Source organism: Diceros bicornis, chromosome 28, assembly GCF_020826845.1.
Source record: "Diceros bicornis minor isolate mBicDic1 chromosome 28, mDicBic1.mat.cur, whole genome shotgun sequence".
NCBI lineage: Eukaryota > Metazoa > Chordata > Mammalia > Perissodactyla > Rhinocerotidae > Diceros > Diceros bicornis.
In genome coordinates, this window is record NC_080767.1 from 26,629,120 (window position 1) to 26,650,932 (window position 21,813).

Sequence of the window (21,813 nt, forward strand, 5' to 3'; positions counted from 1 at the left end):
TGAGTTGAAAATCCTGGCACACCCAAGGCAGATCTGTCTTTCTTATTTACTTTCTTATCAGGAATTACCAAACCCATCTGTCTACTCTTTCCTCTACTAAAGGGAGTAGGGTTATTCTTTATGTATTTGAGGTTTTGTTTTGTTTTCTCACTAAACCACTTTCTTGGCCTGAATTTCCCTAAGGATTTTTACTCAGTGCTCCCAAGTGACACTTCCAAGTCCTCTGTGCATCATTTTCCAAGCATCTTCTATAACAGGAGCATGAATCAAAGAGTTGCCAAGGAACCAGAATATAAAAGTCATATTAAGCTCTGCTTAGCTCTATCTGCCAATCTCAACCCAACTTTCCTCCCACTGACATTCAGAATCACCTTTATCATATACTTTTGTAGAAGGTCACATTTTTAGTCTGCTCAAAGTTAAAGCATGTCATTTTTTTTTCTGACTATAAAGTTAATACATGATCATTGTAGAAAAGTTAGAAAAGAAACTGGAAGTCTAAAATAAATCATCTATAACCTAACCATCCAGAGGTAACCTCTTTTAACATCTTGGCATATTTCTTTGCAATATTATTTTTCCTTATCCTTTTACATTGTTAAGATCATGCCATACGTTCAATCAGAAACCATCCATTTTTTAATTAACATTAGATCAAATCATTTTCAAATATTCTTGGAAATTCTTTACAAACAACATTTTAGTACCTACCTAATATTATTCTGAATGGATGCTACATACTTCACTTAGTCTCCTCATGTGGAAAATTGAGATCTTTACATTGTTTTTTTAGCTTTTATAAATTACGTTTTTGAAAATAGCGCTATCTGTACTTGAAGCATTGTCAATTTTTCTCTACAATCTCCCATCCTCTTTATGATGAATTAATAAAGGTAAAATTACTATTTTAAAGGGCATATGTTCTTTAAGGTCATGAGCATATATGGAGCACCTAACATGGACCTGACATATAATAAATATTAAATAAGTACAAATATTTACACGTATCAACAAACTAATCATTATAATTGTTGCATTCTCACTAGCAACGCCTGAGTGTTTGTCTCTTTAAACTCCAGCCAGCACTGAGTGTTAACATTTGTGAACTCTGCTAAAAGCATGCACACACACACACGCACGTGTGTGTGTATGAATATATTGAAGACCATAAATGATTAACAAATAAGGAAAAAGAAGATTACATATAACCAAAAATTCTATAAAATTGCCCTATAGTTCCTAGAATTCAAATAACACCTGCCAAAATACATTGAAAATCAAATACAATAATGCAGGAAATTCAGACGATATGATATGAAACTTTAATATATATTACGTCTGAATCATCTATAAATAACACCGTTTAGACATTTTCATCAAAATAATCAGATAAAGCTCACATTTCCATACTTTATATCCGAAAACTAATTAAAAACCATGAATTTAGTGTCCTGTATATGTTAAAATTTTTAAAAAGACATCATATTATAATAGTCTTAATTTCCATATTGGTAGTTTTCATTGGTTTCTCTGTCTTTCATCTTCTTCATTCTGCCTCCACATCATGCCTCCGATATCCCCGAATCCCTCTTCCCCCAGACTGCCTCCCCCTCCCCACTTTGGTCTCACCATTTCCACCGGCATCCTACCTTGAAGGTGCAGTTTGCTCTCCGTGCTTTGCAGAAGGACGGAACTCACAGAGTCCAGATTGTCATAGCTGTTACAGCCCAGAGGCCCAGTGCGTGTCTCTGTGACCTAGAGTGGACATCAAGGGTGACAGAAGTGAGACAGATGCCCTTGTCTGGGACAGACTTTGCAGAGTCAGCCCCCAGCAGAGCAAAGCCAGCAGAGAAAGTCTTCTGACAGGAGACAATGGTCACTTCCTGAGCACCTTGCCTGTGCCAAGGACCATGCCTGGCTGTCACCAAGCAGACAGTGGGACGGCAGAGCTATCACGCACACAGACGGGAGCCAGAATGCCCAGGTTCTATCTCTGGTTCTCACTTCACAAAGCCACCTTCAGCGTTATATGAACTCAAAAGTGGAAGCACTATAGTATATTTCAAAAGCATGAGCTTTGGAATTAGGAGAATCAGTGCTAAATCCTGGCTCGGCCATTTACTTGCTCTGTGACCTGAGAAAGTCACTTAACTTCTCTAAGCTTCTACAACCTGAAGCTAGTAAATCCTCTCTGGGAAGATCATGAGACTAGACATGATGGGTATAAGTGCCTGATGCACGCCATGTGTTCAACAGTGGGCATCTTATTACCAAATGTCTCTATATAATTGTAATGAGTACATATGCATTATTATTAGGCAAGAACAATAAAATTATCCCTGTTTTCCAAAAAAAGTTTCAGCAAAAAGTACAATCAGTGCCACTGTGGAAAAAAACACCGCAATCCTATGGCAGTGTGTTTCCAAAACATTGTCTTAGAGTAATCAAGGTGGTGGACAATAGGGGAAGAGCTATTCAAGAAAATAACCTTGAAATAAGAATGGTTTAGTATGAAAAGAGGCTTCTTCATCCTTTTAGGCTTCATTTCCCATTATTTAACACAATCACTTGTAGGGTTACTTTGAGATTTGCACCCAACTATAAAGACACAGCATTCATGGAGGGAATGATGACTTGGGAAACAACCTCATGTGTCTCCAAATGCCAGTTCTTTCCTTTTCCAGCTGTGAAGGATTGCATCAGTAACTTCCCTTTCTCAGCCTCAACTTCCCCACCTTTAAAACGTTAGTAATTCTCTCACTCCCCTCAATAGGTAAAGAGATCATATTTTTGTGATGTTTAGCACTTAGGAAACAATAAATAAATGAAGGATTATTAGGCTTTGTTTTTTAAAAATAATTTATTCTTTTTTGTATGGAATAATAACATAGTTATTATTGAATGAGAATCAAAACTACCAAATTATTTTGCCAAAGATACTCAGAAAAAGAAAACCATGGGCAAAGCTTCTCCATCTGGGTCAGCTGCTCATCTTAAACAAAGCTGTCAGTGAGACCAATTCTAGCCAGCTGGGTCTTGAGGTAGCATCAAGAAATGGCAAGAAAAACCTCAGTTCTAGATAGAGTGTAGAAGACAGTGCTACTGTAAGAATGGTTTCTTGAGTGGCCTCTGTGCAACTGCTCTGAGAAATTCCTCATAAGGAGGCAGGCTGCACTTCCAGGATGCACAAAAGAGGATTATCTTCTGACAGAGTTTCAATATCTCAATTCTGCATCCCATCCAGGGAGGAGAGAACCATTTGGTGATAATGAAAACCATGCCTTTGCTTGATTCCGACTCTGATGGCTTCATAAAGATCCGTCTCTCTGTGCCGAGTTCCCTAACAACATAATCCCCCAATATAGGCAATTCTTCTAGGATAAGCTGGCTCTTTGTTTGTCGATCTGATTTATTTCTCTTCTTCCTATCTCTCTCCTCAGTAACTCTTCCCTCCCACATTTTTCTCTTCCTTTGGTCAATTTCTGACTCATCTGCCTGAGTCTCCTTTGGCACTTCCCCCGCCCCCACACACACATTTTTCCCTAGAGATATCTTTGAAAGTCTTACTATAAGGCTAGGTCTGTGTTTTATTCAGAAAAAATTAGACCAAAGATTGAGCAGTAAAATGCAAGTATAATCTGGTTTAAGAAAATCTGAGATGCAAAAAGTCTGCATTGAAACCCTCAGAGGAACTATTCCTTTCTATCAAAAATGTCTTCCCTGATTCTCTTTATAAAGGTAATCCCTGAATTTATTGCATTTAAAATGGAATCTTTTGGTTTTTTTTTTTTAAAGTTCTTGTGCTGTAAGGCACTGAATCGAAAGTCTTGAGCTTCTCTATCCAATGTGGCTATTTAAATTTAAATTAATTAAAAAGAAATAAACTTACAAATTTAGCTCTTCAGTGGCCACATTTCAAGTGTTCCATAACCCCATATGACTAGTGGCTACTGTCTTGGCCAGCATAAGTTTAGTGCATGTCCATCATCTTGGAAGTGTCTACTGGATAGCACTGGTGTAGATGAGCATGGGTCAGTACATAACAGACTGCCTGTTTTTGTAAACAAAGTTTTATTGGAACACAGCCACATCTATTTGTATACATATTGTCCATGGCTGATTTTGTGCTATAGCAGCAGAGTTGAGTTGTAGCAACAGAGACCATATGACCTCCAAAGCTTGAAATATTTATTATCTGGCCCTTTACAGAAAATATTCGCTGATCCCTGGTCTAGAGAGTGGAGTTCTAGTCCCTGTTAAGGTACTCTCTAGCTGTATAACCCTGAGCAAAAGTCTTTAACTCCTGGACCTCAGTTTTCCTATCTATAAAGTGGGGGCAGGGGGGGAGGGCAAGCAGGATAAAAAACACAGGTGTTTAAAAAATTACTGACCTAGGCATCAGTAATCTGACTCTTGCTAGTTCTGTGACCTTGTGAAAATTATTTACCCATTGTAGCCTCAGTTTCTTCACCTAGAAAAGGAGCCTGAAAATCATACAGGAGAACTTTAAGAATGAATGAGAGGATTATTGACGATTATGCCATGATCATAGCCAGGCTGTCCCAGTAAATCAGTACATATGGTCACCCTAACGACAATGCTCATGATACTATAGGGCACTTGACAACCTCAGTCAGAGCGGTTGGCAAGGGGCACTGTTAGGTACCTTAGTATGAAGCCAGGGACTGCATCTGCTCATTGACCCTCAGAATCCCTGTGTGGCGTGCTGTTGTCTTAAGAACCTGCCCCCCAAATCCACCCTCAAGCTGTACCTTGATTGCTCCAGTTGATATCTGGATCTCATGGAGCCTCCTCATGGTGCCATCACGGTCAACAAAGTAGGATGATGCAAGCTGGTGCAGAGCTTCAACACTTTGAGTGGCATTCCCTGACTTCCTGTCGAGGTGACTTTTGTCCATGTACATGGTCAAGGCCTCCTCTCCTGCATGGGAAAGGAAAGAAGCTCAGGCAGCCCGTTGAGCTTTGGGGTGGAAGGAAAGGCTCCAGGACCTGGATGCTGAAAATAGCCTCAAGCCTCCCACTAATTTTGCCCAAATTTCCTTCTGCCTCTGAAAATCAAGAGCACAATGAAAGAGACACAGTCCAGAGGTGGCTGTAAGCTTCAAGCTCCCTTAGGACAAAGATCATGGGAAAACTCTTAGTCATCAAGCCCAATCCTACTAATCCATTTCATAGTTCTCACCAGCATCATCTCATAACACAACTCACCTCCTCTCTTTGAGGCTCAGTCTCTTCGGTAAACTGATGAATTTGCAATAAATGGTCCCTTCTCATCTCTTCTCCTTCTCCTCTGTCTCCTCCTCCTCATCCAGTTACTCCTTTTCCTCTTCTCATCTCTCCCCTCTCCTCTTCCCTCCCTCCTTCCTCCTTTCCTTTCTCTCTTTCTCCTTCTGCTACCCCTTCCTAGACGGATGGATGGATGGATGGATGGATGGATGGATGGATGGATGGAGGGATGGTTGGATGGAGGGATGGATGGATGGCTAAAGAGATAGATAGATAGATAGATAGATAGATAGATAGATAGATAGATAGATAGATAGATAGATAGATAGATTAGATAGCTAGATACATAAGACATAGTTTAGAGGCATATGGATAGACAGATAGGAAAAACTATGTGCCTGTATAGAGAGGAAAAACTGAACTGTCAGCTGTGTGAAGTCAGACACTGCCTACATTAGCCACTTCTTTATCCCTTGTACAGAGCCCAGTGCTTGGCATATAGTAGATAGTCAGTAAATACTTAATTCATCAATTTATTTTCTTAAATACCTACATTTACCAGGCACTGTGCTTCTGACAGTACAAAGGAGAACAAGTTACATTTGGGGGAGAGGGGAGGTGACAAGAAAATTAGGTATAGGGAGCGGAGAGATGAGAGAGAGAGATAAATATATAAACATATACATTTTACTCCACGAAGTTTTCCTGAGAAAGACATGCATAGAATACTAACAGAACTAACGTATGGTGCCTTTTATTTTGGATAACAAGATGTTACACCAGAACTTCAGAAAGAACCTTCGGATATGCTGCTAAATAGATCTGATCATTGTATATCTGGTTTTACTCTCTCCTAATTGTGAACTTGGGAACGTTTCTTAAACTCTCTATTCTTCAGTTTATTCATTACCAATTTTAGGAAAAGAACAGCACCTATTTCATAGAGTTATTAAAAAGGATAAATTAATTAATACATGTCAGGTCCTTTTATCAGTGTCTGGTTCATTGTAGCAATCAAAAATCGTTTGGAGTCTGGTAAAAAAGTGGTCTCTGGAGCTAGACTGCCTGGACTTGAACTAGCTGCAGGAGCAAATGACTTACTGTCTATGCTTCAGTTACTTCATGCATAAAATTGGGAAAACTAACTGTACTTACTTCATAGGGTTGTCATAGGATAAAATTAGTTAATTACATAAAGGACCTGAACCCTGCCTGGCACGTAGTAAGCACTATGGAAGTGCAGACTACCATTATTCCATTACTGCAAAATATCAACTGTATGGGATTTATCCTTACATCTAATCAACCCAATATAATAGGATAGTCAGAGAACAAGCACTATCAATACTTTCTGAAGGACAGAAGCCTGATGCCTAAGATAACTGAAATTTCTTTAGAATGCTGATAATTTTTTGAGTTGAAGAGAAAAACCAAATTACTTTCAGAAGGACAGTGGTTATCCTAGGAAGTGGGCACAGTCCTGATCCACAGGTTAATTCCTCTGCCTCAGATCCCTCCATGACTGTTTCTAGAACCTAGTCCCATTGTCATTCAAAGCTCACCACATGCAGCTTCCAGTCTGTCTTTTTAGCACTGTATCCCTCCAGGTGTGCCAGCCAAACCATTCCTTCTGCCTCCAAGATTTATCCCTGCCAATTTTCCTCCCAGGCTTTCCTCACAATGTTTTTTTCTGTTTGGAATGCTATTCTGTCCCTCCCCTAAATGTCTGACTGTTGAAATCCTATCCAGTTTTCTGGGCCCAATTCAAATGTCACCTCCTCTTACTACCCCTCCTCTGTCCTTGACCTGGCGTACTCTTATACACTCTTCAGAACCTGCTCAGGCATCACCTTCCTGGTAAACTTTCCCCAACCACACCCTTACCCCAAGAGACATGTAATCACCTTCCCTCTACCGTTCTCTAGCTTGTCCACTCATTTTAGCTCAGCATGCATGCACTGAGCATTCTGTGTGTGCTGAGCAGTTCAGCAGACACTGGGGTGACAAATGAATATGACATTGTCCCCATTCTAGAGTCACCAAATGACTACATGCATGCTGTCTGATATGGGAGCCACCGGGCAAGTGTCGCTATTGAGCACTTGAAATTGAGGCTAGTTCAAACTGGGATGCATTATAGGTGTAAACCACACAACAGATTTCCAAGATCTGGAAAATGAAAAAAAAAAAAATTGTAAAATATCTCAATAATAGTTTATTCTATTGATTACACGTCAAAATGATAATATTTTGGATATATTACGCTAAATAAAATATATTGTTAAATCGATTCTCCCTTTTTTCATTTTATTTTTAAAAATGTGATTGTAAAAATGTGAGAAAAACTAAAATGGCTCACACTCATTGCTCACGTTATGTTTCTATTAGACAACAATGGTCTAGGGAGACAGAGACATAAGTGGATCATTTCAATGGACCAGATGAATAGCAAAGGTAGAGGGATACACAGAGTGGAATGCAGCCTGGAAGAAGGGTGCCTGCGACTCTGTTGATAATGTGGGACACCAGACACTGATAATCTGATCTCTCTAGGTGCATCTCTTGCCACTCTCTAGATTTGTTCTCTCCTGCACAAATGCACCCTGTTTTTTCTCATTATTGGATTCTGTTTTTCTGTTTTTCTCCTGGCTAACTTCTACTTATCCCTCAGGTGCCACCTAAGACAACACTTCCTCTGGGGAGCCTTCACTGAATTCCCCACTCTTTATTTATACTAGTTTAAGAATTCTGACTACATGCTCCCACAGTCTCTTTTATTTCCTCAATACGTCATCTATCATGTTTCCTGCTGATTGATTATTTATTAGCCTGTCTCCTTCACTAGAGGAGAAGCACTGTGAGGTCAGGGAGTATGTAAGAGTCTTCCCTCATCACATTGTCATTGCCTAGCATAATATGGGCATGTATCATGTGTCTAACAAATGATCAAGATATTTGTGGGTGAATGAATAAATATGGAAGTGGTCTAACTCTACAGTGTTTATTGATGGACATATCTGTCTCAACTACTAGATAGAAATCTCCCAGTAAGAAGATTCATCACCATCAAAATTAATCTCTGGGTTCCACATGCCTAGACTTGAGTTGAGTTCAGAATAAGACATGTACTTTCCTGTGAAGCCTTTACCGGTTATGCAGGAGAATATGATCTTCCATCCTTTAGACTCCACAGTGACCTGAACAGATTTAGCTTAAAATAACTTTAGACACAATTTGAGTCCAGAGGTGGTTGGTGCTGGCCTGGGGGAGCAAGGACTCTATCTTATTCTTCTTTGTCATGTCCCAATGCTTCTCTAAGGTCAGACGAAGAGTGGATGTTCAGTTATCATTTGAAGGGTAAATGGATGAAAGGATAGATGGATGGGTGGGTAGATGATTGAATGGATAGATGAATAGATAGATGGGTGGAGAGGTAAACGATTAAATAAGTGAATATGCTAGATGTTAGAGCCTGGAAGCAGAGAAAATAAATATTCCAAGTGTCAGCTCAGGCTCTCCAGGGGGCCTGTGAAAGAGAAGGTGAAACAAGCCCAGCTCCCTCTGGACTGAGAACTGGCAGGAGCAAACTTTAGATCAAGAGGGGTTAATGGCTTCTTGCTGCATTATTAAGATTTAATTTCTTGTTTATTAAGGGAATGTTCTGTTTAGAGTTGCTTTGCCATTTGGGCATTCCTGCAAATTGCCTCTTCACCCCACATAAGCCTTTTCTCAGTCTCTCTGTCCTCTGGAGGCTTTGCCTCACTCTCTGCAGCACTTCTTTCAGAGAGGAACAAAGTGGGGCTCAGACACACAGGGGATGGAGGATGAGGTGGGAGCTGATCCTTTTACCTTTGGAGTCAATAGGGGATACTGATCCCAGATGGAGGATGGGGAAGTCTGGACTTTAGGCCTCTGGGACATCCTTCATCCTCACCTCTGAGCCCCTGTGACTTTATTCTCAGCCTTCCTCTTAGCCAAGGGGAGATCTCTCAAAATACAGAGTGAGGAATAATGAATATTCACATAAAAATACACACAAGTACAAAAACATGAGCCCTCACACATAAAAAGGCATTCGTGCAACATACACACATCTGCATACATGTGCAAGCTCACATATACACATATATGTGTACATTGCATACATACGCATGAGTCCACTGTGTATGCATGTGTGCATTGCATATGTAATTATGTCCAGGAATAGATGAAGTTACATCCAATTGTAGGTAAGCATCCGTGCACATCTGTCTATGCAGGTAGGCATGTACTCCCATGCACACATGTAAGCTTCATCACACATACACAGATACCCAGGCTCCAAGGTGTTCCTTTTGGTCCAAAATATGATCTTCAGAGGGACGAGGGGAAATTGATATCTCTGTATTCCTATGTGTCATTCCAGACTTGTGAAGGATTTTCCCTTCACAAGTCTCCATATGAAAATTACTCATACCACGTATTTTACGAGTTTAATAGATTTCACCAAAAATTTGAGGCTTCCATGGAAATGTCTGAGGTGTCAGCCCTCCCAAAGGGCTCCACTTTCTCCTTCTCGCTCCCTTTTCCTTCTTCTTCCCTCTCCCTCAGGAGCCAAACAAATGCATTTACTTGTCCTATATGTGACAGTTTAAGGATCATCTTTTGCTGTTTGAGTATGCCCTTAGGAATTGACCTCACACCTCAAACAGCTCATCAGAGCATTTGTTCTAAATGAATATAGTATTCTTTTTAGGAAAAATCATAGTGAATAACATTTTTTGCACTTCTTTGTATTTAGACGGGAAAACTGATATCCAGACACGAAAGCAAATTTCTCAATAACTTGCATTCACCTAGTGAGTGGTAGGAATGGGCTTTAGTCCTGAGTCCCCAAGTTCCTTAGCCCCACTAAATGATGACAATCATAATAGTAAGAGTAATAATAACTACAACAACAATAGCAACAATTTGTTTGGTGCCAACCACTGTGCTAAGCACTTTTAACGCATCATTTTATTTGATCTTCACAATATCCATGAAGGAAGTACTATTATTTCTATTTATAAAAGTAGAAACTGAAGCTTTGAGCATCGAGTTACTCGTCAAGGTGACACAAAACTGGTGAAGAGCAGGAGGTAGGATTGGAACCCGTGCAATCAAACTCCAGAGGCTGCCTTTCATTCACCAACACTTACCACCTCCTTTTTCTCCCATTACGTGAGGAGGCTCTTAAGATATATTTTCCCATGAATGAATGAGTGAAATGATGATGTAAGAGGGACCTCAGACAGTTTCTGATACATTGTGTTCAATCAACAGTAAATCATTTCCCCTTCCCTCTCCCCACTCCTCCACATCGAGGCTGGAGGGAACTTTAGGGTCTGCTGTCCAACACCAGAACTCAAGCCAAAGCTCTGCATATTCTAAAATGTTGTGCTGTAAAACAGGAGAGGAACAAGGCTCTGTGAATAATTCACCACCTCGTCTTGGAGAAATTAAAAATATATTTCATTGCAAAAGAAAGGTCTTTTTTATTTGGGATTTCCAGGGACTCGGACAGAACACAGCTTCTAATGGAAGGCTGAATTTGACACAATAATTTTTTTTTTTTCCCAAGTGAAATGAGAGGTGGGAGAAGTTCAAAGAAAAAGGAACAGGTTAATGCCACACTCAAGATAGACATGATTTCATTTTCACTTTACAATAGAATAGAATTTAAACTACATGATTGAACATTCAAAGTCCTACTTAACTTAATATCTGATGAGCAACAGGCAACGAATCCATGCTGGTTGGTTGGTTTTTAGAGTGGGTGGATCGGTGGGTGAATGAGTTGGTTGAAGAGATGACTAATGTTGGATCAAAAAATAATGCAGGCTTTGTGGACAGAAAACACTTGGTTGAAGAGATGACTAATTTGGGGTCAAAAAATAATGCAGGATTTTTGGACAGAAAAGCCTAAGTTAAAAAATTTAGGGTGAATTGTTTTTGTTTTTAGTTTAAATAATTGAATAAAAAATTTTCAAAAACCTTAGCTTTGTCACCTACTAACCATACCTCTTCTGAGTCTCAGCTTCCTTAACTGTAAAATGGAGATAATTTGACTTAACTTGCAGTTTTTGAGGACTAAAGACAACATACAATACCTGCTGTGGGGAAATACTGAATAAGGAGTGGCTATTATTATTGCAAGAAGGAATGAATTTGGGCCGGCCCCGTGGCTTAGCGGTTAAGTGCGCGCGCTCCGCTACTGGCCGCGGGGGTTCAGATTCCAGGCGCACACCGACACACCACTTCCCCGGTCATGCTGATGCCGCATCCCACATACAGCAACTAGAAGGCTGTGCAACTATGACGTACAACTATCTACTGGGGCTTTGGGGGAAAAAATAAATAAATAATAATAAAAAAAAAAAAAAAAAAAAAGAATGAATGAATTTGCCCAACCAACCTCTCCATCCACATTCCCCACATCATCAAATTCCTAATCTGGCCTTCCTCAAAATGTATACTGTGTGGTCAGCCTAGAATGCTTTGCCACCTTCCTTCTACCTAGCCAACTCCTGTCAAGCTAAACTGCCATGTCTTTGACGAAGTTTGTAGTGACCACCCTAGCCTGTAGTGCCCACCCTTCCCCTGAAGGAAAAGATCAACTGTTATAGTTACACCTCAGCTCACCCACCTGCCTCCATCAATACACCATATGGCATGGGCTATATCTAAATGCAACTTAACAGCTCTCTGTGCAGGTGACATGGTACTCTACCACCCAAGGGGCTTTCTCAAAATTCAGTGACCCGGTCACTGTGGCAGAAAACTGACACCCAAGGGATTGTAGCTCATAATATAAAATGATGCATGCAGGCAAAACCCAGAAGCATCTAAATGCACTAGTCTCTACCATTTCCCATTTTCTTTGCATTTCTTTCCTCCCCTTTATCGTCTCCTCTTATCCTCACTCCCTTAAAGATTGATTGGACTTGTTGGGGAGGGATGGGTAAAGCTGAGCAGGGTGGAGCAATTAGTCTGTATTCTTCTTAACCTAGTCAAAACCCATATAAGATACACATGATACCCTGTTTGTAAAATGATAACCTTAGTTATTAGTCCCTAAAGTAGATTTAAATAAATAAAGGCAATTCTCTAAACAACCTCTTAAATTCAATTATTTCCCCAGATTAGAATACATTCCAAAGGAACTAATTCAATAATCAAATTAAACATTCCCAACAAATTGAGCTATTCCAAGGTGAGGCCTTGGAATTATTTCCACAAAAGTTAGTAAACTCTCAACTTAGACTGTACCATAGAATGGAATTCACTGCTCTAATATGATCACACCAACCAGGACAATTTGGCTTATGTAGCACTATATGCTTTTGAGTGATGTATCATGGCAGAGATGCTAAGATGGCTTTGATCCTGGGGCGTCCCACCATCCCTTCCATCCTAGACCCAAAGTCATGACAAGGCTATGGCGCAGTGGCTGCCAACCTACCTCCCAAGGTGGCAGAGATGAGGAGATGGGTGCCGTACTTTTTGATGATGGTATCGATGAACTGTTGAGTGGTGGGTCTCCTGCCAAGCAGGCGGATGCTCCTTTGAAACTCCGGCATGAGGGGCACTGGATGACGGACCAGGTCTCTCCTCTCGATGGCTGTGTTCCTCACCTTCCAACGGGCAAACTCCCTGGGCAGGAGAGATAAGCGATACTCAACTTACCATCTCTACCCACAAGCCAAAGTCCACCCAACCATCCCATTCAGGCTTCTCTCCTTAGGTGACAGAGTGACTACAATTATTTTTAATATTTGCCCAGTGATACTTAGATCTGGAGCTCACAATCCTCTTTAGCCAACAAATATTTATTGAGCACTGTTCTCATCACTTGGATACTGTGGTGAACCAGAGAGACACCATCATGTTCTCACGTTGCTTACAGAGCATCAGCGATACAAAAATCATTGTTATCTAGTTGCTTATTCATCTCTCTCACCAGACTGTGAATGATACCATAAAGATGGAATCTTTGTAGGTATATGGTATAGGTTACATGATAGAATTCATAAGACTGCTGGATGGATGAACAAATAAACAAATGAATGGAAGGAAGGGAGGCAGGAAAGGAGGTAGGGAAGCAGACTATGTAACAATGGACAAGACCTAAGGCACACAGCAACTTGAGACCTGTTCTAAGACAACTTCAAAATCAAACAATTAGCCCAGAGCTCAATTTAATTAAACATTTTAACTTGCATTCATCAAGCAACTACCATTTGGAAGAAATGAAGCTATGTTCTGAAGACCATGTTGGGGGATTTCCATTCTTCCCTTCACTAATGATAGAATAATAGACCAAGACTGAAGACCACTGAACTTGAGAGTCCAACTCAGAATCTCATTCTGCCTTTTGAAAACTATGTCCTGGGATCTTGAGCACAGCATGTTACTTCTCTGGACCTACATTCCCTTATCTATAAAATCCAACTAATATCATCTATTTCCTATTGCTGGTGCACAGATTACATGAAACAGGGTGCAAAAATACCTTTGGAAACTGCCAGGCAATAATCTAATGTGAAAGACAGTTTTATAACTTTATTTCCTCACACATTCCCAGACATATAAATCATTAAAGGTTCATGGATGATGAACATGGAGCATGCAAACTGAATACAAGCAGAAATTTAAAAGACCATGGTTCGGGCTGCTTTTGCTTTAATGTTGACTTCTGTTCCTACCCAAGATGAAGTTCCCTCTGGAACAATCAGCTCTCTGATCTGCCTGAGTTACAAGTTCCAAGTCCTTTGCAAAAAACAGACTAGCTAAGAGGACTTTAGGGTCAGCCTAGATAAATGTTGGGAACCAGAGTTTAATGAAAAGGTCCTTCTCTCCTGCCATAAGATGGGAGAGATGAAGGAAGGAAAGAGCACAGAGCAAGAAGAAGCAGAACTGGGTGGGAATCCCACCGAAATACGCCACGGTAATTCAGTGGTGGAGTCTGACCCCTGATGCAGAGCAAACTGGGTCTGAAGAAAAAAAAAAAAAAAAGCTTTCAAATTGAAATACATTTCCAAGCCTCAGAGCTTATGGTCTGTGTCCACTTAAGGAATCTCTGTGCATAATTCATAACATAGTTCAAATTCTAAATAAAGTCAGCTCAGTACCTTGAACATGATAGGTACTTACTAAATCCATCAGCTGCACTCAAGGAACCCTTGCAAGACACCTAGCAAGTGCAAAGCATGATGTCCACAGGAGGGCTGGATACATCGCAGTCCCATGACCTTAAGAAGCTCACAGTCTGACAGGGAAGACAAGACATTTCCAGTTTGCTGTAAATCAAGGACTACGGGATAGAGAAGTTGGAGCATAGACTTCTCAGGTCTCTAGGGAAAGCTTCATAGAGGAGGTCATACCTGAACTATGCTTTTGAAGTTCACATGGGATTTAGAGAAACAGTAATGTTAAAAAAAAAAAAAACACAAACACAACTATCCACATGGAGGGAAGGGTACAAGCAGAGTGAGTGAAAGGGGGATGTATAATATGTTATCAGAAGAGCTGAACAGGAGGGTAAGTATATGAAGAAGAGGTGGTAAAGGAGACAAGACGGAGCCAGTGGCATGACCAGATATGGGGAGAGGGAAGAGGACGTGAGAGACAGCTGAGGAGAATTTTATAGGTGTGGTAGGTAGGGCTTGTGACATGACTCCCAATGACTCCCGCTCACTGGTGCTCACATCCCTGTGTAACCCCTCCCCTTGAGTGTGGGCTGGACTGGACCCAGTGACTTGCTTCTAATGAATAGAATATCAAAGTGATGGAATGTTACTTTCATGGTTAGGTTACAAAATATTGAGACTTTCGTTTCTCTCTCTCTGTCTCTCTTTGCTTCTGTCTCTGCCTCTATCCCTCTCTCCTGCTGCCATGTTGTGAGGTGCTCTGTGGAGAGATCCACGTGGCGAGGAACCAAGGGATGCCTCCAGCCAGCAGCTTCTGAAGAGCTGAGACCTCTCAAGGAACTGAATTCTGACAGTAACATGCGTGAGCTGGGAAGCAGATCCTTCCCATTTGAGCTTTGAAATGACTAACTACAGCCTGCTGAGAGCAAGGGCACATAGCTAAGTCACACCCAGATTCTTGACCCACAGAAACTGGAAGATAATAAATATTGTTGTATTAAGCCACTAAGTTTTGGGTAATTTGTTATTCAGCATTAGATGACCAACAGAAGGCGATGAGAATCATCAGATATTTCTGAGAAAAAGAGTCTTTGCTCATCAGCTTACCCCTGAAATTTACAAAATTATATATAAAATTATTTATATGCATATATATTATATTATATTACTATTATATTATTATATAGAGATTATATATATCCATAGCAACATATACATATTTCAGTATAATATACAAATATATAATTACACATATGTGTGTGTATATATTTATAACTTTTATTTATAAGTTATGACCTTGGGTTACTATTTTTTTATGTGAATATGTCTACATTCCTCAAAACTAACATGCATTTACATACAGAGAGGTTAAGTAACATGTCAAAAGTCACACAGCTAGTTAGTGGCAGAGCTGGGAGTAGAAAACCGGTATCCTGATTTTTAAATCACTCTTTTAATGTAGATATTGAGAGAGGTAGAATATAAAACCACAGTAGGACAGACCAATACAAAAGAATAATGCCACCTCCATCTCCAAATTACAAGTCCATGACTTAATTCCATTTTTTTTTTTTTTTTTAGCAGCCTCCATAGTCTTTCTGATGTTCACCAGCTACACACCCAGGGCCTGCCATCTGTGTTGCTTCCTTGAAAAAACCAGGGAAGAAGTCAGTTCTGGGCTCCCAGTTCCTCTCTCACAGGGTGGATGCAAGGCCTAACTGAGGGGATGCATGTGGCCTGTTGAGTACAATGCCAGGTGCTTGGGAAAAGCTCAATAACTGGGGGGGCAGTGTTATTATGAAGCGCTGACTCTGCCAGGCACTGATTGTTCAGCACCAAGGACAGAGTTCCTGATCCGAGGAAATTGTTCCACCTTAGGGGAAAAAAGTGGATGTTTAGGAACGCTACTAAACTATGGTGTGCTCTTTGCAATGGTAATTTTAGTTACAGGGGGATCAGACAGGAGGGTCCTTGACCCAGTCTGGAAGAGAGGCTGGGGTAGGAATGGGGTGTCAAAGAATTCTCCTGTACAAGTTGAATCTTGAAGGGAATATAGGATTTGGCCAAACCAACATAGAGGAAGGTGTTTCAGGAAGAAGGAGATCCCAGTGAAAAATGGAGGGGAATAAGGGAGGATAAGACAGTTGGAGGGAGAGGGATGTGTATATGTGTGCAGAATTCACGTGTGTGTGTGTGTGTGATATATAAATGATAAGAGATAAAGACAGAGAAGTTGTCAGGGACCACATGATGTTATCAGACATCAGTCTATAAATTCTGTTCTTATTGGCCAAGAATCCAGACCAAAAGCATTCTAAGAACAGGTTTATGTGACTCTGTGACCATCATAGAGATGTTGGAGCAAAGACTATAATAATCACAGGATTCTACAATTTTATACTCTTTACCAAAATACATTTAAGTAAAAGGACTTCACAGTACTTAGATCGATTCAGAAGTGGATTTAAACAACATTAGAGCTGAAAGAGCTGATTTATGTATTCAAAATTTGAGCACCTACTATTTTTCCAGCTCTGAGGATACAGCAGTAAACAAATTAGATAAAAGTCCTTCTACCAAGGAGCTTACATTCTGCTGAGAGGGGACAGATAATAAAGAGACACATAGATATAACATACATAATATTCCATATAGATATAATATAGATAATACACAGATATAATACAGACAATATAGATAATAAATGTGCAACATGTCAGAGGGAGATAAATGCTATGAAGACAAATAAAGCAGAGGAAGGAGGCCAGGATTCTCAGGGGTGGGGTAAGGGTGTGGTTTTATATAGACGGTTAGAAAAGGCCTTCCTGATTTGATAACATTAAAGGAGAGACTTGAAAGAAATGAGAAGGAGAATATGGGGCCACTTAGTAGAATAGTGATCTATGAAGGAGGAACAACAGGTGCGAAAGTCCTGAGGTTGGATTATGTTTGCCGGGTTTGGGGACATCAAGGAGGCAGGCTTAGATGAGCAGATGAGTAAAGGAGATGAGATGAAAGAAAGAGTGACAGAAAAAATAATAACATCAAAACATGGGATGGGGTGGACACAGATCTAGAAAGGCTATGTTAAATTTAGTAAACACTTTTTACTTTTAAATTCTAAGTAATATGGAAAGTCAAAAGGTTTTGAGCAAGGAAACAATCTCATTTATGTTCTAAAAGAGGAGCAGGCAAACTTTTTCCTGTAAAGGGCCGGATAGTAAATATTTTAGGTTTTGTATCCATAAGGTATCTGTTGCAGCTACTCAACTCCATCCTTGTAGCGTGGGCAGCCATAGACAATACATAAACGAGTGAGTATGGCTGTGTTCCGAGAAAACTTTATTTATAAAAGCAGGTGGTATGTCAGATTTGGCCCACAGGGAGTATGACCCCTGTTCTAAAAGCATCACTATGACTTCTGTCATTGAACTCATCAAATCCAACTCAATCAATTCATGGATGAGAAAACTGAATTTCAAAAACATTAAATTATTTGCCCAAGATCACACAGCAAATGACTGGCAGGGTTGAAATCAGAGCTGGGAGCTCATGACTCCAAGTGCAGTGCCCTTTCCGCTGCAACATGCCACCTTAAAAAAAAAGAGTAGAAGAAAATAAAAGAAAGTGAGAAAGCCTTGCTTGTCATGTTGTCTAACTGCTCTGCTGGCCCAGAAACAAATTTTATGTAAGTTCTCAGTGAATTGAACACAACATAAAATATATATCTTTCCTTCTGGGCCCACAGAGCAAGCAAACTCTCCTTGGAGGAAAAGGCAGAACTCGCGATGGCACAGGATCCACGGAATGTGCTTTAGCCCCAATAAGCATCACAGCAGGAAGGGCAAACCAATTAGACTGGGATTAGAAAAGGATCCTGGATAGAAGGCATGGAGTGGCTGCAGCAAGGCCCATCCCACTGGGGGAGCGAACGATAAGAGGGCAGGTGATGATAAAGGCAGAGGATGGATGAAGATTGGAGCCAGAGTTGCAGGATTTAAGATGAGGCTGGAGAGAAAATTTTAAGGCCAAAGCTCTCTTTTTAGCACTAAGCATTGCCTTTATAGGATCCTCCCCTGTCCTCTTTACTAGCCCTCTCCTCTCCTATACACACACAGATGCACACACGCTCAATGACACACTGAGTATGACGTTGCACTGAAGAAGTAGAAAAGACTGTGGGACAGACAAGAGAACTCTGTGACCTTGGGAAGGTGCTACTGCCCTGGGAAACAAGCTGATTGTATTAGATGATCTTCAACTCTGTATCTCTCAGCCTGCGTTCTGGAGGTAAAAATGTTTCCTTAAAACCTCACTCTACTACCGATTGACTGTGAGATCATGGACAAGTTTGCTTACACTCTATAAAATGTAGGTGTAATCCAAGGTAAGCATATCTACCCTAGAGGAATGAGTTTAGGATTACATTAAATCATGAAGCACAGTACCTAGAACATAATAAGCCCCCAATAAAATATTAGCATTAAAGTTATTAAGATTCTCATTGTTGTTATGGTTACATGAGAGGCTCCAATAGGAAGTTGGGTGATAGCGGATGGATGGTGGGGTGAGAGATGAGAGGAAACAATCATGCACTTTTCAAAGTTACCAGTAGGTAGAACTTTGGGGATAGGTGGGATTTGAATCTTTTGAAGTATGTTAAAAGTAGTGAGTCCGGGGCCAGCCTGGTGGTGCAGCGGTTAAGTGTGCGCGCTCCGCTTCGGCGGCCCGGGGGTTCACAGGTTTGGATCCCGGGTGCGCACCAACGCACCACTTCTCAAGCCATGCTGTGGCAGCATCCCACATAAAGTGGAGGAAGATAGGCACAGATGTTAGCCTAGGGCCAATCTTCCTCAGCAAAAAGAGGAGGATTGGCATCGGATGTTGGCTCAGGGCTGATCTTCCTCAAAACAAAAAAAGAAAAAGTAGTGAGTCTGAATTTAAGAAACAGACCAACAGTTTATAAACTCTCTTCTTTTCTATTTCCTCATATATGCAAGGAAGACTAAAAACCATGCATCTCCCCGAGTTGTGCTGAGAGTTAAACGAAATAATGGTTGGAAAACTTCTTTGTAAATTGCTACAGAGTATGGACAATTGTAAGTGGCTGTTGGTATTTTTTAAATTATTATTTGCATAGGGCACACTTACAACGATGTTTTTGTTGTGTAAAATTTTCTTTTTTGTTTCCTAATGTGCAAAATGGGGGATGGCAATTTCTGCTTCTCAGGGTTGTGAGGAGAGTACCTCTTGTAGTGCTGATTCCCTAGAAGTGCTAGATAAATGTGAGTTTACTCCATTGTTTTCTAGATATCGAGGCTACTAATGCCCTCTGAAGAAGAGAGGGGTTGCTTTACTCTTCTTTACGGAGGATGTGTTTCAGCTTGTTTTTTCACTTGAATCTGCGCTCACAGCAGAAATATTTGGAGATGGTTTTCAAGAACACGCACACCATACAGACAAGAATATAAAAACGTTGAAAAATAAAGGGAGGAAAATAAAATGAAGTTTGGGTTAAAACTAGCACACAAAATTAATTCTATAAAGACCTGAACACTTGATAGACGTGAACTGCAAGTCTCTCTGAGTTTCCTTGCAGCCAAAGGAAAAAGGGAATCACAGCCAAAAGAACCATACAGTCAAGAAGATAACAGAGCAGTTTTTGTTCAAAGTTGTTGGAGAAACACAAATTTCCTGAATGCTACAATAAGAAACAAACATCTCCCAGGGTTTCTCATAAAGAGATGGATACAGCTGATGCTGGTGGGTAATGTCCTCAACCATATCCCAATGTTTGATTGGCTCAATGTAGTCTAATGCATATGCCAAAGCATCATTCAATAAAGCAATTCCATGAGAGTGAAACACATTACAATCTAAATATGTAGCTCTCTAGTGGTTTGACTTAATCTAAGGATACATTTTAGAATATTTTATAGACACTGTACACCCACTAAATGTTTGTTGGAAGCATCACTGATTACAGTTACGGGATGTTTGCATTTGTTTATTACTGGGTGGCTTATCCCATTGGTTGTATTAAATAATCATTTGGAAGTGGAATAAAAACAAGTTTCTGAGTCAGTGGGGGTGGGAGGGGCGGGGGGCGGGGACTCTGGGACCACTTCCGTTATTGTCAGTAGCAAATTATCCCCAGAAATGAACAAGGGGAAATACAGAGGAAGATAGTGAGGAGATAAAATCATTGAGACACCAGAGAGAGAGAGAGAGAAGAGAGAGAGGGAGCATTTTTCTTGCTTGCTGTTCCCAGTTTCTCCCGACATGATCCCCAGCCAGCTCAGGAAAGGTGAACCCAAGGGCATATGTGAAGTGGAAATGATGCCTCTTAACAAGTAGTGTGTCTGCAACAAATCCCCTGCCTGCCTCCATGACCCAGAACCTAAGTGAGTATGCAGCTGAGGAATGGCAGCATCCAAGGGGATCTCCCCAGCATTTTGGCCCTGGAAGGGTAAGGAGAGGAAAAGCAGAAAACAAACAAACAAACAAAAAGAACTCTTCGTGAAAACACGATTAGAAATAGTTTTATTTTAACTACAAGCAAAGACATTGACCTAACTGCAGAGAATAAAATAATCCTTGCTTACAATTCCTATATAAGCCTTTCTATTTTCCAAAGTGCGTTCACTGAAGTAATGGCATTTTTACTCTTATACTGACCTGAGTGGCAGTTCTGAAGGCTCTTATGAGAATAAAGTTCAGAGAAATGGGGGCAACTAATCCAGGGGAAGCATCTTGGAATGGAGCTAAGTGCTTCTCATTGAGTAGAAACATGAGACGGAAAAATAGAAACACGACAAGCATGCTTGGAATGGTCCAACTTTTATATAAATGGGCCATTTCCTGAAAAGCCAGTGGGATTCTTCATGGAGCATTGTTACTGAGGGAAGGGGGTGCCATATGGTACTTCATTGTGGGGCAAGTAGCTTAGAATGCCCTTGCTTTATTTTACTTATTTTAGTTGGAGTGGACAGAGTTTCCCGAGATGCCCTCAGTCACCTGAGCTGCCTTGCTGCCATATAGAATCTAAAACATCAGGATGGAAGGGCTTTTGCAGCGATCATCCAAGGGCATCACTGAGGTCCAGAGAGAGAAAGGAACTTGCCCAAGGCCACAGCACCATTAGTGGCAAGAGGGACTAGATTCTGGGTTCCCGGTCTCGGATTCAGTGTCCTCTATCCTGATCCACTTCACCATCCCATTATCTCAATTTTGTAGAGCCTGTAGTGCACGTGGTCCCTTACAAAGCTCTGTCATCATATATGTTATCTTCCCAACAAGCTGGAAGAGGGGGAGTACTGCCATCCCCATCACAAGTGGGGGAAAACTGAGGCCCTGGCTGGTGATGATCACATGGCAAACTCATGTCAGGGCTGGGACA

General features: G+C 40.7%; 1 protein-coding gene across 1 annotated transcript in view; it reads right to left on the reverse strand.

Moving 5' to 3' along the window:
- BRINP1 (BMP/retinoic acid inducible neural specific 1) overlaps nucleotides 1-21,813 on the reverse strand; it is a 174,069-nt gene that overhangs the window by 53,348 nt on the left and 98,908 nt on the right. The window contains exons 3-5 of the mRNA XM_058523891.1: nucleotides 12,728-12,918; nucleotides 4,773-4,942; nucleotides 1,650-1,755 (exon numbers count right to left, since the gene is read on the reverse strand). Coding sequence (XP_058379874.1) covers nucleotides 1,650-1,755; nucleotides 4,773-4,942; nucleotides 12,728-12,918 — 467 coding nt within the window. The remainder of the gene's footprint in view (nucleotides 1-1,649; nucleotides 1,756-4,772; nucleotides 4,943-12,727; nucleotides 12,919-21,813) is intronic.